This window comes from Oncorhynchus nerka, linkage group LG24 (genome assembly GCF_034236695.1).
Source record: "Oncorhynchus nerka isolate Pitt River linkage group LG24, Oner_Uvic_2.0, whole genome shotgun sequence".
NCBI classification, from domain to species: Eukaryota; Metazoa; Chordata; class Actinopteri; order Salmoniformes; family Salmonidae; genus Oncorhynchus; species Oncorhynchus nerka.
In genome coordinates, this window is record NC_088419.1 from 31,905,771 (window position 1) to 31,922,556 (window position 16,786).

General features: G+C 44.8%; 1 protein-coding gene across 6 annotated transcripts in view; it reads left to right on the forward strand.

Moving 5' to 3' along the window:
* The window catches only part of ppp1r13bb (protein phosphatase 1, regulatory subunit 13Bb), an 87,839-nt gene extending 72,755 nt beyond the window's left edge, over positions 1-15,084 (forward strand). For all 6 annotated transcript variants that reach the window (XM_029631562.2, XM_065008823.1, XM_065008826.1 and 3 more), the window contains 8 exons: positions 72-205; positions 471-915; positions 1,627-2,393; positions 2,592-2,729; positions 3,234-3,367; positions 4,950-5,116; positions 12,002-12,201; positions 12,404-15,084. In XM_029631562.2, coding sequence (XP_029487422.2) covers positions 72-205; positions 471-915; positions 1,627-2,393; positions 2,592-2,729; positions 3,234-3,367; positions 4,950-5,116; positions 12,002-12,201; positions 12,404-12,445 — 2,027 coding nt within the window. In that variant the 3' untranslated portion in view covers positions 12,446-15,084. The remainder of the gene's footprint in view (positions 1-71; positions 206-470; positions 916-1,626; positions 2,394-2,591; positions 2,730-3,233; positions 3,368-4,949; positions 5,117-12,001; positions 12,202-12,403) is intronic.
* Positions 15,085-16,786: the final 1,702 nt, after the last annotated feature.

The window sequence follows — 16,786 nt, forward strand, 5'->3', positions numbered from 1 at the left end:
TAACAACATTCTCACAGGTAACTCTCTTAGACCACACTCAGCGTGCCCCATTCTCCCCTCTCCACCCTTAGCTAATGATGCTGGCTGGCCCACCCTTGGCAAGGGCAATGCCTCTCTCAAGCCCCCCGACTGGCCAGAGTCTGGGCCAGACACACAGGGAAAGATTCCCCCTCCGGGCTCCCCTGCTGCTACCACAGCAGACAAGGTCAGTCGTTACTTTGACATTGTTTGTTGTTCGTAAAGCTTTAATAAAAATCATGATTTGACGCACACCCAAAAATATTGGAGGGGTGCTGACTAACAGAATAGTAAGTATCTTAACTAAAATGTTTCTCCTCAAAACAACCCCTCGCAGCATGCAACATTTCCCCAAATAACTATAACAGTTCAAATAGTTGGGACAGCGCTTCATCCAAAATTAGTTTGGAGATGTGTTTGATGATATTGAATAATTGTTTGCCTCGACCAAGGTGCTGGACTCCAACAAGATGACTATCTCCTCCCCGGTGGCCCCTTCCAAGCCCCAGCCCCCTCCCTACGGCTCCCATCTAATTTCTGCCGGCTCCACCAGTTCTCTAGACCGCCGGCCAGGCCAGCTCCCCAACCCCCCCGGCCCTGTCTGGCCCCGTGTTCCCCCCTCCACCGGCTCCTCCTCCCAGCAGATCCAGCAGCGCATATCGGTGCCCCCCAGCCCGACCTTCCAGCCCAACTCACCTCTCTTCCCACCGGGTCTTCCCGGGGATCGGCCTGACCCTGTCCTGGCCATTGCGGTGCGCCCCTTCGTCCCAGACAGAGGCTCCCGGCCCCAGTCGCCACGCAAGGGCCCGGCCACCATGAACTCCAGCTCCATCTACCACATGTACCTCCAGCAGGCGGCGCCCAAGAGCTACCCGCTCAAGCCTGCGCTCAAAGCAGGTACGAGCAGGGGCCGTGTGGGAGTGAATGAGTGTTCCAAATCTAATTATCTTTCGTTAGACCAGTGTGCACTTATTCACTTCCCTTCACTGATTTGGTATACAAATGATGGCGGAAACTCACTAGCCTATGCCTCCACCAATCCAATGCTATTAGATTTGTGGGAAATAGGGAACGAGTGCACACTTCAGGAGAAACAAGGTATTATTGGGACGCACCCTTTGATGTTGTACCTGTACTATGCATATAGTTCCTAGAGGAACTGATTTGTCAAGGTTGGTTAAGTGAAAGCAATATGGTGAACACCATCCTTTAACTTACCCAATCACTTACAGATCATTGACAGGAAAGAAAGGTGTGTTTTGGAATTATTGGATCAGGTTGGTGTCTGGGTAAAATGAAGGAGGGACAGGGAATGGGTGCAGGGGCTTAACTCAAAATCAAAGGAGACTGAAGTCTGTTTAAATATTTTGCTATTGACTGAGACTTGCATGATAAAGAGCAGTGCTGTGAATATTCTTGCTTTTGATTATTAATGCATTAACTGTTGAGGTTTGAGTATCCAGTAATTCCTTATCGTTAATTTTTGAAAGCGAGTCGGCGAGCAAGTACGTTATTTGTATTTTCCAGGGAAGTACATTTACATTTACATTTAAGTCATTTAGCACATCATTGTTTGTTTTTCCCTCGTGTGTGTGTGTGTGTGTCCAGTGTATGGGAAGCCCGTTCTCCCCTCCGGCTCCACGCCGCCCTCCCCCCTGCCCTTTATGCTGACAGGGGGGCCCTTCCCCGGGCTCCAGGGGCCGGCCGGTGAGGACACTGGGGACAGAGAGGGCCCTGACATAGACGGGGCCCCGGATACCCCCCCGCCCAATGTGGAGAATATCCCGCGACCCCTCAGCCCCACCAAGCTCACCCCCATGGCCCACTCACCCCTTCGCTACCAAAGCGACGCCGACCTGGAAATGCTTCGCAAGAAGCTGGCAAACGCCCCGCGGCCCCTCAAGAAGCGAAGCTCCATCACTGAGCCAGAGGGCCCAGCCGGGCCCAACATCCAGAAGCTGCTCTACCAGCGTTTCAATACCCTGGCTGGCGGTATGGAGGGTGGTGGCGCTGGAGCAGGGGGAGTCAGGGTGGGCGGCACGCCATTTTACCAGCCCGCCAACCCACCCGACTACCCCGGTGACTCGTTGGCAGACGCCGACAACGGGAACCCGCCATGTGAGGACTCACTCCCTCCCCCACCACCAGCCGTGGCAGAGAGGTCGTCTTCAGAGCCCCTGCCGCCGCCTGACGCCAATGACAACAAGCTGCTGCCCCCACCACCGGCCCCCGAGGTGATCAGCCCCCCTGCCCCGGAGGCCTCGGAGGATACCAACAACAATAACCTAGGGGGAGTCTCGGTGGCCACCCTGCCTAGCCCTGTGCCTGAGGTCAGCTCTCCAGAGGAGGTTGCCACCACCCCCTCACAGCAAGTGGTGAGGCTTTCACAAAACACACACACAGCGACAGTATGCATGTTCATGTAGCAGCGGTGAGTTGGACTCTTGGTTTATTGGTTAAGATGTTGGTTTCCGGAGCATGGGGTTCAGACCCACCTGTGACATACATACGCATGTCTGTCTGTGTTTGCACATACTCTTTCCTAATTGTCTCTTCCCATCCTTCCCCTACAGGAGAAGCGAACTAACCTGAAGAAGCCCAACTCGGAGCGGACGGGTCACGGCCTGAGGGTGAAGTTCAACCCTCTGGCGCTGCTGCTGGATGCCTCACTGGAGGGCGAGTTTGACCTGGTGCAGAGGATTATCTACGAGGTCTGACTCTGTCGCTCGCATACACAATTTGTTTATTTGAGTAATTTAGCAGACACTCTTATCCAGAGCAACTTACAGTAGTGAGTGTATACATTTTCATACTGGTCCCCCGTGGGGTCAAACCCACAACCCTGGCATTACGAGCGCCATGCCCGACCAACTGATCCACATGGGACAAACAAACAAACACACAAAAATTATCTTTCTATTTGCATCTATTTGAACTGTGCTGACAGCATTGTAAAACTAGTCTTTTAGTAGTGTTTGCTTCATGTTTTTCAGCTGTGTGTGTGTGTGTGTGTGTGTGTGTGTGTGTGTGTGTGTGTGTGTGTGTGTGTGGGCTAGTAAACCTGTCAGAATTGAATTGCGGTGTGTTTGTGGTTGATCTTGGCGTGTCACTCCACTTCTGAACTCTTAGAAATGCTCTTAGAAAAGAAATGGAACTCAGTCCACTTCTGTGTAGGGATCAAATTGGGACCAGCTGACCCCTGTGTTCTTCCCCAGGTGAAGAACCCCAGCACGGCCAACGACGAGGGCATAACCCCGCTACACAACGCAGTGTGCGCCGGACACCACCACATTGTCAAGTTCCTGCTCGACTTCGGAGTAAACGTCAACGCTGCCGACAGCGACGGCTGGTGAGCAGCCACACACCACCTGCACACAAGGGACCTTAAAGAGGTCGCTCATGCGTCACTGTTTTTCTTCTATACTGAAAGTGCAGTACTTGAAAACTTGACTGCTGACATGGACACTTTTTGAGGATTGTATTAACACAGTGAACAAATGTACATAATACTACAATAGAGTTTGAGTGAACTATCCCTTTAACTTCTCTAGGTTAGGGGGCAGCATTTGGAATTTTGGATGAAAAGCATGCCCAAATTAAACTGCCTTCTACTCAGGCCCAGAAGATAGGATTTGGATAAAAGAAAGTTTCCAAAACTGTTAAAATAATGTCTGTGAGTATAACAGAACTGATTTTGCAGGCGAAAACCAGAGAAAAATCCATTCAGGAAGTAGGATATATATATTTTTTCTTTCTATTCAATGCCATTACAGTATCCATCGACTTTGGACTCAAATTGCAGTTCCTATGCCTTCCACTAGATGTCAACAGTCTTTAGAAATGGTTTCAGGTTTGTATTCTGAAAAATGAGGGAGTAAGAGCAGCCTGAATGAGTGGACACTACCGTGTCACAGAGCTTTTTCATGCGCGCGACTGAGTGCCTTTCTTGTTTACCTTTTATATTGATGACGTTATTGTCCGGTTGAAATATTATCAATTATTTTGGCTAAAAACAACCTGAGGATTGAATATAAACATAATTTGACATGTTTCTATGAACTTTACGGATACAATTTGGATTTTCTGTCTGCCTGTTGTGACTGCGTTTGAGCCTGTGAATTCTTGAAGAAAACGTGCAAACAAAACAGAGGTTTTCGGATATAAAGAGAGACTTTATCGAACAAAGGAACATTTATTCAATAAATGTATGTTTTCTGTGTGCAAACATATGAAGATCATCAAAGGGAAGGGGTTAATTGTATCTCATTTCTGACCTGTGTAACTCTTCTACTTGGCTGGTTACTGTTTGTAATGATTTGTCTGCTGGGCTATGTTCTCAAATAATTGTACGGTATGCTTTCGCCGTAAAGCATTTTTTAAATCTGACACCGTGCTTGGATTCAAAAGAAGTTCATCTTTAAACCTATGTAAAATAGTTGTATCTCTTCTGAATTTTTATAGAGTATTTCTGTGTTTGAATTTGGCGCTCTGCAATCTCAGGTTAAGACAGAATTCCCTTATTTGCGTCTATTTAGCTTCAGTCTTCCACTTTATTCATGACTCCAAAAACAAGGCTTCAGTTATGTTGAGATTTAGCTTTTTGTGACATACTTGCTTTCATAGTGTTGTATTTACATAAACAATTCATCCACTCGCCTGCACCAAGGAACCCCCTATTTATTACCAGAGCACAGCTCTTTTCATACATTGTCACTGCAGAATAGATAAACGCATGAATGTCCTCAATGAGACAGCATACAATGTCCTTCATTTTGTAGCATACACAATATACATACAGACAAAAGCTCAAATTCTGAAGAAGCCTCAGTCACGGTTGTGTTTTTTATTGCCTATGATTAACTTCCCTAGAGGTGATTGGTCTCCATGGAACTATTGTAACCCCTCCATTTTGTGTGTGTCTCTCTCTACAGGACACCCCTGCACTGTGCAGCCTCCTGTAACAGCGTTCACCTGTGCAAGTTGCTGGTGGAGTCAGGGGCGGCTATCTTCGCCAGCACCATCAGCGACGTGGAGACGGCGGCAGACAAGTGTGAAGAGATGGAGGAGGGCTACATCCAGTGCTCTCAGTTTCTGTACGGTGAGAATACTGGAGGTTCATTGTTGCAGGGAATTACATTGACCGGGTCTCCCATTGCATCCAAAATGGTACCCTATTCCCTATCTAGTGCACTACTTTTGAGCAGGGCCCATAGGGCGACTAGACAACTAGAATATATTTGTGTATATATATTCTTAAAGGTAGACTCAGCAATATGATGTAGATGCAGAAAGTAAACAGCATAGTGGGGCAATTTCCACAACTAAGAGTGTTGAAGAGGAGGTTCAACTTCTCTTCTCTCACGTCACCCCGCTCCTCCGCTCTCTCCACTGGCTTCCAGTTGAAGCTCGCATCCGCTACAAGACCATGGTGCTTGCCTACGGAGCTGTGAGGGGAACGGCACCTCAGTACCTCCAGGCTCTGATCAGGCCCTACACCCAAACAAGGGCACTGCGTTCATCCACCTCTGGCCTGCTCGCCTCCCTACCACTGAGGAAGTACAGTTCCCGCTCAGCCCAGTCAAAACTGTTCGCTGCTCTGGCCCCCCAATGGTGGAACAAACTCCCTCACGACGCCAGGACAGCGGAGTCAATCACCACCTTCCGGAGACACCTGAAACCCCACCTCTTTAAGGAATACCTAGGATAGGATAAAGTAATCCTTCTCACCCCCCCCTTAAAAGATTTAGATGCACTATTGTAAAGTGGCTGCTCCACTGGATGTCATAAGGTGAATGCACCAATTTGTAAGTCGCTCTGGATAAGAGCGTCTGCTAAATGACTTAAATGTAAATGTGCCCTGTCTACCATGCTCTCGAACAGTGTGAAACCAATTAGAATGTTGCTGGATTGGATAGCTTCCTGACCAATTCTGCTATTTTGGGGGTTTTCGCGCTGATCGTAACTTTTTTTTGGAGCTGTTTCTGCCCTCGTTTCCTAAGACCGAAAAGAGCATTTAAACATCAGAATAGCCATCACTAACCTCGATTTGGATGAAGAGTTCTACTTCAATGAGTCGGTGGCGCAGGACATAATGCTTACCCCAAACCCTGAGAAGAAAGAGACAGCGTAAGTGAGGCGGAAATGCGGGCACCCTGATAAAACTACACTGAACAAAAATATAAACGCAGTATGTAAAGTGTTGGTCCCATGTTTCTTGAGCTGAAATAAAAGATCTATGTTCCATACACACAAAGCGCATTTCTCTCAAATTTTGGGCGCAAATTTGTTTACATCTCTGTTAGTGAGCTTTTCTCCTTTGCAAAGATAATCCATGGCATATAAAGAAGCTGATTAAAGAGCATGATCATTACACAGTTGCACCTTATGCTGGGGGCAGTAAAAGGCCACTCTAAAATGTGCAATTTTGTTACACAACACAATGCCACAGATGTCTCAAGTTGAGGGAGCGTGCAATTGTCATGCTGACTGCAGGAATGTCCACCAGAACTGTTGCCAGAGAATTGAATGTTAATTTCTCTACCATAAGCTACCACGTACATGTATGGTGTCTTGTGGGCTAGTAGATTGCAGATGTCAGTGTTGTGAACAGAGTGCCCCGTGGTGGCAGTGGGGCTATGGTATGGGCAGGCATAAGTTATGGACAATGTACAAAATTGCATTTTATCGATGGCAATTTGAATGCACAGAGATGTCATGACGAGATCCTGAGGCCCATTTTCGTGGCATTCATCTGCCGCCATCACCTCATGTTTCACCATAATATTGCACTGCCCCATGTCGCAAGGATCTGTACACATTTCCTGAAAGCTGAAGATGTCCCAGTTCTTCCATATCTTGCATATTCACCAGAGATGTCACGCATTGAGCATGTTTGGGATGCTCTCGTTCGACATGTACGACATGGTGTTCCAGTTCCCGACAATATCCAGCAACTTCGCACAGTCATAGAAAAGGTGTGGGACAACATTCCACAGGCCACAATCAACAGCCTGATCACCTCTATGCTGAAGAATCCCCTCCCTTTTTAAAATACAGGGGGGGGTGACAGGCCTCATCTTTTTAAGCAGGAGAACTTGCACAATTGCTGGCTGACTAAATATTTTTTTGCCCCACTATATATTTTTTTATCTGTGACCAACAGATGCGTATCTGTATTCCCAGTAATGTGAAATCAATACATTAGAGCCTAATGAATTTATTTCAATTGACTGATTTCCTTTTATGAACTTTAACTCAGTAAAATATTTGAAATGGTTGCATATTGTGTTTTTTTGTTCAGTATACATCGGCGAGTGAATAAACCACCTCTACCCTCCATTCTATTGGCGAACGTATAATCTCAAGAACAAAGTGGACAAGATCCTTTCGAGACTATCCAATCAATAGGACCTGAAGAGCTGTAATATCCTATGTTTCTTGGAGTTGTGGCTGAACAAGGACACGCCCCCAGGTGGTGAAGGTAGGAAACAACTCGACTTCGTTGACCCACTACACTGGGACCCCACAAGGATGCGTGCTCAGCTCCCTCCTGTACTCCATGTTCACCCACGACTGCGTGGCCATGCACGCTTCCAACTCAATCATCAAGTTTGCAGACGACACAACAGTAGTGGGCTTGATTACCAACAACGATGAGACAGCCTACAGGAAGGAGGTGAGGACACTTGAGTGTGGTGTCAGGAAAACAACTGCTCACTCAACATCAGCAAAACAAAGGAGATGATCATGGACTTCAAGATACAGCAGAGGGAGCACCCCCCTATCCACATCGAAGGGACAGCAGTGGAGAACGTACACATCGCAGACAAACTGAAATGGTCCACCCACACAGACAGTGTGGTGAAGAAGGCACAACAGCGCCTCTTCAACCTCAGGAGGCTGAAGAAATTTGGCTTGTCACCCAAAACCCTGACAAATTTTTATAGATGTACAATCGAGAGCATCCTGTTGGGCTGTATGACAGCCTGGTACGGCAACTGCACCGTCCTCAACCGCAAGGCTCTCCAGAGGGTGGTGCAGTCTGCACAACGCATCACCAGGGGCAAACTACCTGCCCTCCATGACACCTATAGCACCCGATGTCACAGGAAGGCCAAAAAGATCATTAAGGACATCAACCACCGAGCCCCTGCCTGTTCACAACGCAACCATCCAGAAGGCAAAGTCAGTACAGGTGCATTAAAGCTGGGACCGAGAGACTGAAAAACAGCTTCTATATCAAGGCCATCAGACTGCTAAACAGCAATCACCAACTCAGAGAGGCTGCTGCCTAAATTGAGACCAAATCACTGGCCACTTAAATGGATCACTAGTCACTTTATACAATTCCACTCTAATAATGTTTACATATCTTACGTTACTCATATCACATGTATATTCTGTATTTTATACCATCTATTGCACCTTGCCTATGCCGCTTGGCCATCGCTCATCCATATACTTATATGTACATATTCTCATTCACCCCTTTAGATTTGTGTGTATTAAGTAGTTGGGGAATTGTTAGATTACTTGTTAGATATTACTGCGATGTCGGAACTAGAAGCACAAGCATTTCTCTACACTCGCATTAACATCTGCTAACCCTGTGTATGTGACAAATAAAATTTGATTTGATAATATACATTTAGCTGTTTTTTCTATGTATCGACAGAACAGCAGCTTCAGGTAAACTCGAGGGGGGGAGGTGTGTGTCTTTGTTAACAGTTGGTGCGTGATCTCTAATATAATGAAAGTCTCAAGGTTCTGCTCGCCTGAGTTAGAATACTTCATCATAAACTATAGACGGTACTATTTACCAAGAGTTTTAATCTACGTTTTCCATAGCGGTCTATTTACCACCACAAATCAATGCTGACATGAAAACGACACTCAGCGAGCTGTATAGGGCCATAAGCAAACAAGAAAATGCTCATTTAGAGGCGCTGCTCCTAATGGCCGGTGATTTTAACTGAAATTCATCTCACCTAATTTCTACCAGCATGTCACCTGTGCAACTAGAGACTAAAACACTCTTGATCGCCTTTACTCCACACACAGAAACGCATACAAAGCTCTCTCGCCCACCATTTGGCAAATCTGACTATAACGCTATTCTCTTGATTTCCTGCTTACAAGCAAAGACCAGGGAGGTTTTCCAATGCCTCGCAAAGAATGGCACCTGTTGGTAGATGTGTAATTTTTTTTTTAAAGCAGACATTGAATATCCCTTTGAGCATGGTGAAGTTATTAATGGCACTTTGGAAGTCACTGGCTGGTTATAATAAACCATGTTTCTGGTTTATTCATCAAACTAGCTTACAGAGCAGTTATAGCTAAGTATCCAGCTAACTTTGTAGCCATGGATTGTGCAACTTCTGTTGTTTAGCTAAGTAGCTAGCTGGTTGATGTTTTCTTTTTGTAACCAGAGCAGATGAAAGCAACATTCACCTCCACAAATGTTGTTTACATTGATTAACATACTGAATGAAACAGTTAAGGGCAGCCTTAACTTTTTCACTTAATTTAACAGGGAAATTCACCTTAAGAAGTTTTGCGCAACTTACTTAAAGTTAAAGAAACTATAGGGCAAAATATAAGAGAAAAATTAAGGTATTTTATGCAACCGGGGGTTGAAGCTGTTCAGGGTCCTGGGCCCAAGCTATAAGACTGCTAAATAGTTAGTCCGGCAGCTATTTGGTTAACTATTTAACGATCTGTATTACCCCTTTTCGCACTACTTTTTTTTACTCATCACATATGCTGCTGCTACTGGCCTCACAACCGCAGACCACGTGTCACCACACCAGCCCAAGTCCCCCACATCCGACTTCTTCACCTGCGGGATCGTCTGAGGGGGGCTGCTGAGGAGTATTTCTGGCTGTAATAAAGCCCCTTTATGTGGAAAAACTCATTCTGATTGGCTGGGCCTGGATCCCCAGTAGGTGGGCCTGGCTCCCAAGTGGGTGGGCCTCAGTGGCGATCAGTGCCGTCTCAGATGAGGAAGGACAATTTTGACCATGGCCTTATGTCTATTACATCATATTGGATGACTGTCATTCATATTCCATTCACCCAGTTAAATGTAACAACGATAGGTTTAGGCTACTACATGATACTCCATTTTTTTCCAAACCCATCATGAGGTTGCTACAACCTAGCCTATGAATGAAAGTTTACAACGTAGTTGCAGAGGTCGAGAGACAAATTTGATGTGACAGACTGTGCCACATGGAGAGACAGTGACATTCAATACGGTCTTGCACACTCTTGCCTACATCTAGCTGATATTGGGTGTAATCATTAGTCTAACAGTTGCAAACGAGAGTTTCTATTGGACAAATTCGGGTATGTTTATCCCCGTTTTTCCGTTTGCTTCTGTATCAGAAACGTTTTAATAGAATCGCCAGAATGAATACACCCCTGATCACGCATAAACACAGTTCAGTTTCATAGCAGCCACATTGTATTCCTTCTCGCATCTACGTTATGCGCTCTCCTCCTTTCACCTCTTCCCTTCACTAGTAGATTTCAAAGCACAAAACATCAGCTGTATGTGGGGGAAAAAAACCTTTCCAAGCCAAACCACTATACACAGCCTACATCGTTGTCACCATATTAGCTAAAATAACTTCAGTCAGCATAGCTAATAGAACTAATGCCTTAGGAAACCCGCTAAGTTATGCAGTAACGTTAGTATACAGTCAGTAAGCAGTTACACCGGCGGGCAACGTGACAATAAATTAGTAAAACCAAAAGCTTACCTTAACTTGGAAGAGTTCCAGTGTTGGATAGTCATAGCCAGCTAGCTAACATTGCTCAAACAGATGCTGTGTGTTTCAGTAGGCTAAACTAGCAGGCCGTATTTGCTAGCTAACTTAAAGTGAGAAAATATAATCTCTTTCTCTCTTGCTTCTCCTTTTACGAAGAAATGAAATTGTTCAAAACTGTTCAACTATTGTCTTTCTCTGAGTAAACTACTCACCACATTTTATGCACTACAGTGCTAGCTAGCGGTAGCTTATCCTTTCAGTACTAGATACATTTTCTGATCCTTTGATTGGGTGGACTACATGTCAGTTCATGCTGCAAGAGCTCTGATAGGTTGAAGGATGTCCTCTGCAAGTTGTCATAATTGCTGTGTAAGACTATGGAAGTGGGTGAGAACAATGAGGCTCTTACGTTTTGTATTGAAGTCAATGTACTCTGAGGAGGATGGAATGTAGCTGTCCTCCAGAGTGCTGTTAAGGCTACTGTAAACCTTTTGCAAAATAGTGTGTTATAATGAATTATTTGGTGATGTGATTATATTTTGTATAGTTTTATCTAAATTTTTTTAAATGAAATTCACTGAAGATGGTCCTCCCCTATGCTAAAATGAAGGCAGTTAAACAATTTTAAAAACATTACAATACATTCTTTCCTGCACTGTGTTATTTACACACTTGTCACATTTATTGTCTTAGTATGCCTCCATTTTTTTGTTTCCTTAAACAGAAAAATGTATCTCGACTCTGCATTTTCAGCAGTTCTTACTATTGCCACTAGAGGGCGATCAGCAGATGTGTTTGCCACTTCGCTAACCGTTCTCAGCTGTTAGCCACCAATGCGTCTATTAAAAAATGTAAATAAAAGTTTCCTTGACAGACAATTTTTTTCTCCTCTTTGACTGTTAATTTTTGGCAGATTTGTTGGTGTCTTCTCCCAAAGCTAATAGCTGAGGTCTAGCAGTTTCTTTCTGCCAATAAAAACAGATTGCAATTTTTTCAAGTCATTACGGAATTATTTAATGTAACAAATCAAACATTGAACCTTGTAAACAATTCAGGGTAATTCATGGTAACCTCGTGAACAATTCATTTAGACCTGCCGTTTATTTGAAGCAGTTAATTAGATGACCGTTGCCTGGTTATTAAGAGACAGGCAGTGTTTAACTGAAGTTTTACGGTAAGGATAACTATAGTACCTGTGTGTGTTCTACCAGGTGTCCAGGAAAAGCTGGGCGTGATGAACAAGGGGGCGGTGTATGCGCTGTGGGAGTACGAGACCCAGAGCCCAGATGAGCTTTCTTTCGGCGAGGGCGACGCCATTACCATCCTGCGGCGGCAAGACGACAGTGAGACCGAGTGGTGGTGGGGCCGCCTGGACCACAGGGAGGGTTATGTACCCCGCAACCTGCTGGGGGTGAGGCCTGTCAAACGCACACATTCTCACACACACCTGTTGGGATGATGCCTGCTCACTGCTTACCCCTGGGCCCATGCGTTGTTCCCAGTTTTCAACTCCATTGTGACTGTGTTTGGCAGTACTGGCCCTCTCTGATGTATAACCAATCTCTGTCTCTCTACCGCTCTCGCTCTCTCTCTACCTTTTCTCTTCCTTGCAGCTCTACCCCAGGATAAAACCTCGTCAGCGCTCCCTGGCTTAGCCCCTCTGCCTCTTCCTTGGGTAAAAAACTGGACTACAGGCAGGTGTGGCCGAAGACTGGCGGAGTGGGGAGGCCTGGTGCTCCCCTACTGCCACAGTTTCCCCCTCCTCCCTGTAACCCTGGCTATGGGACACCGGACAGTGTTCAACACTGACACACACACACACACACACACACACACACACAGACCCCAGAAAAGACAGGATCCCTCTGCTACCCCTTTTCGGTCGACCAAACCCCACTCTGCTCTCTCACTATCTCCTTTCAGCTTTATTTAAATCCGGGTGTGTGTGTGAGAGAGAAAAGCTGGCGCACAAGGCTCAGTGGAGAATCAAGCACTAACCAGTAGTGTTTTGTTTGGACACCGCTCAGTTATACAGTGGACAGGACATTCACCCCTAGTGCTTACCTCTGACGGTTGATGATGTGTGTGTGTTTGGAGAGGGTAATGTGTGCGTGTGTTTTGTGGTTTCTGTGTGTGTGTGAATAGTTTAGAGGGCCTTGTGTGTTTGGAAAGTGTGTGGGTTTAAGGACTAGAGAGAGGGTGCTTGTATGTGTACAATAGGTGTGTGTGACATGTGGATGGTGTATGTGTTACCAGTGTTAATTTAGTCAATAACTATGACAAAATAATAGTCAAGCTATTTTTCCTGACGAAAACTAATGATGATAGCGAGATGCCATGAAAAAAACAATAACTAACAATTTAGTTTTCTTTTTAGTTGACGAAAACGTGACTAATGAACGTGTGACTAATGAACATTCAATTTGACATGAAGCTCCCTTTAGTCTGTTTTGTCCAATCATAAGCATGCATGCCTTTGCAGAATATTGAATGCAATCCTCTCATTGGCTAAATTAACGTCTTTCAGTTGCAGGGTTTGATTGAGCTGATCTGCCCGGCTCTCCCTCACAGCTCCCGGTGGTCACTTCAGTCACTTGTGTATCTTTTGAACTGATGCTCAGGACACTTCAATTGTAACTAACCTAAACTAGAAACAATGTAGGCTATTTTTGCTTTGATCAGATCAGAAACGATATTCCCATGTGTGCTACTATTCATCTGTGTTGCTGCTCTCGCGGCCCACTAATACGAGTGCAGTTTTTTAAATTGAAAATATGAATGCCATTTGCTTAATATTAGGAGTACAGTAATATTTCTGGCATTGTTGGAAATCTCAGATTCTCCCCCTTCAAGGGAGTCAATGTTATTTATCCCCATCCCAAGTTTATGATGGGAGAAAGAGCTGAATGCCTAAATTGTTTCATCTGTAGCCAAGGCTTTATAGCCTGTATGGTAAATCATGGCTGGATTTGGTTACAATCTGCCAGCTATATGAGGTGATAACCTTGTCCAACTAGGCCTACTATCTGAATGTGCACATGATGACTGAAAGGTTATGTATGATGAGGAGTTTAACAGGTCAAGAATTTGTGTTTGCTGTGAAGAGGGGTGACAGTTTGAGGTCTGTACAATGGTGTGCCAGATATTCTGAATGTTATGTACAATCATAACAGGGATTTTGAATTTCCCTCTATCGATATGAACAAATAGTACCTATATCAATTCTGTAGGTCGCTTTCTAAGTAGCTTCCAAATAAGCTGGAATTTTAACTGTCCTAACTTACTTTTCCATCATAGCTTCTTTCCCTTCTCAAATGATGGGGATTATTTAGGGATTTGACACTGCCCTTCCGCATGACAAAACAAAAAGGCCTTATTTTTTTTAACTTATGGAAAATAACCTATTTCTCAACATATATTCCTGGATTTTAGTCCCAGGTAAAGCACTCTTCGTTAGTAAAGTGTATTGGATTATTGAAATTTCCCAAACAAGATAAAACTTTTTTTAATCTTCTCACGGAATGAAGCACTCATCCTCTAATTTTCTTGCGCCGTCAGGGCCATGCTATCATAACATACCCTTTTTAACTATTTACAATTTGTCACGTTAAGTGCCCTGCTTTAGTCATAGAAGTTATCAGCAAAAACACACTTTATTTTACAAAAACTTTTTAAAGCTTCACTCAACTTGTCAGCTCCTCCAAAGAGATGTGTCCAACTGTTGCCAATATAGATTGAGATTTGAGATATAAAGTGGCGTATGTGATGAACAGGGATGCAGTGTCCTATGCGTTTGCTTTCGTGCAGTGAAGGAACTCTCCTTCGGGCAAACGTGTGTGTGTGTGTGTGTGTGTGTATGTGTGAGAGAGATGCGTCAGGCCTCACTCACCATAGAGCCATGATCAGGGGGGTCCTCACCACTTCACTTCAGGCGCGTGTAAAAGTGTTATAATTGAGCACTTGATCAAACCCACGCTCTTACAAATCCGATGGGTGTGGCCATTCAAGCAGAATGACATTTACATAACACTAAGGTATTCTTTTGTTGTATTACCCCTACTTTCCCTGCCTGACCTTGTTTCCAGTTCTGTGAGATGAGATTTGTACCTTGCCCGGCAAGGCCGGAAAAGAGCTTTACCCTAATAATCTCTGTAAATACTGAGATGAGTATGTTTGACTGTCTGCTGTATGAAGACTCATTGACTCGTGGGGGTTCTGTAAGCGTTAAGGATGCAGTACTTACACATCCTGTTCTGTAAATGTGCACAATAAAAACAATTCCCCGCATGACAAATGGTGTAGTCAGTTTCCTTTTTTTGTGGTCCCATGGTTTGCTTGCAAATAGCACTTTTGCAAGGGCTGAACTCAATCCACTGCATGCGCCTATGTCGCCCTCCCATCTGCGGTGGAAAGTGGCAGGGTTACAGCTTTCCAGAAAATATAAAAATATAATGTAAAGTATTAGTCCCATGTGCTGAAATAAAATATCCCATACATTTTCCATATGCACAAAAAGCTTATTTCCCTCAAATTGTGCACAGATTTGTTTACATCCCTGTTGAACATTTCTCCTTCGCCAAGATAATCCATCCACCTGACAGGTGTGGCATATCAAGAATCTGATTAAACAGCACGATCATTACACAGGTGCACCTTGTGCTGGGGACAATAAAAGGTCACTCTACAATGTGAAGTTTTGTCACACAACAAAATATCAGATGTCTCAAGTTGAGGGAGCGTGCAATTGACATGCTGAATGCAGGAATGTCCACCAGAGCTGTTGCCAGAGAATTTAATGATAATATCTCCACCATAAACTGCCTCCTATGTCATTTTAGAGAATTTGACAATCCGTCCGAACGGCCTCACAACCGCAGACCACGTGCATGGCATTGTGTGGGTTAGCGGTTTGCTTATGTCAACATTGTGAACAGAGTGCCCCGTGGTGGTGGTGATAGGGTTATGGTATGGGCAGGCCTACAGTACAGACAACGAACACAATAGCAATTTATCGATGGCAATTTGAATGCACAGAGAGACCGTGACGAGATCCTGAGGCCCATTGTCATGCCATTCATCTGCTTCCATCACCCCATGTTTCAGCATACTAATGCACTGCCCCCATGTTGCAAGGATCTGTACACAATTCCTGGGAGCTAAAGATGTCAGTTCTTCCATGGCTGGCATAGTCACTAGACATGTCACCCATTGAGCACGGCCGGAGAGGTTCACAAAAAACAAGTTTAATGAAAACTCTGACAAGGACGTTCCCTTTCAGTCCTTATATACTGCTACACAAACAAGTCATAAAAGCATGATTTACATTATTCGTTATTAATGTTGGTTCATGCATGTGACTGAATTGATACCTTACGAGGTTTCTTCTCTCAAAGCTGGGACCTTGAAACTGAGATACTCCTTTTGGTTCACAGAGCAATGTTCTGGGCGTACTGCCAATTTGTCTGAGGAGGTGGTCACAGTCACCTGCACGAACCAAGATCGAGAGGAGATGCTGTGTACAATTCAAGGTTCTCTCTTTAGACAATGAAATGTTCCCTCAAACTCTCAAGACTTTTTGTGCTTGCGAGGAGTGTTTGGCTGTGCCAATAACTTACCTTTTTAGAACCCATTCCCTTGTCACTTCGCAAAGATTTTCCAAACCCATAATCGGTTCTACCCCAGCTACCATAAAGAATAACTGGACCTATTGTAAACAGCATTGGTAGTAATTGCATCGCTTTAGATTATGTCCCTGTTACTCTACTGAACATTTTTCGTTGTAAATTTAGCCCATTTGATGACCGCACAGAGGCCAAATTATCCCTATGCGTTCTCCCAACTCTGTCCACTTTCAGGAGTGTTTTGATGTTGCTCACTAGTCAGTAAAGAAAATGTCTGCACAGCCATGCTTACCCAGAATGAGCGGGCACAGAGGGCTCAGGCAACACTGAACAGTCCCTCACCCAATGGCCAAAAGCGCCACATTGACGACAATG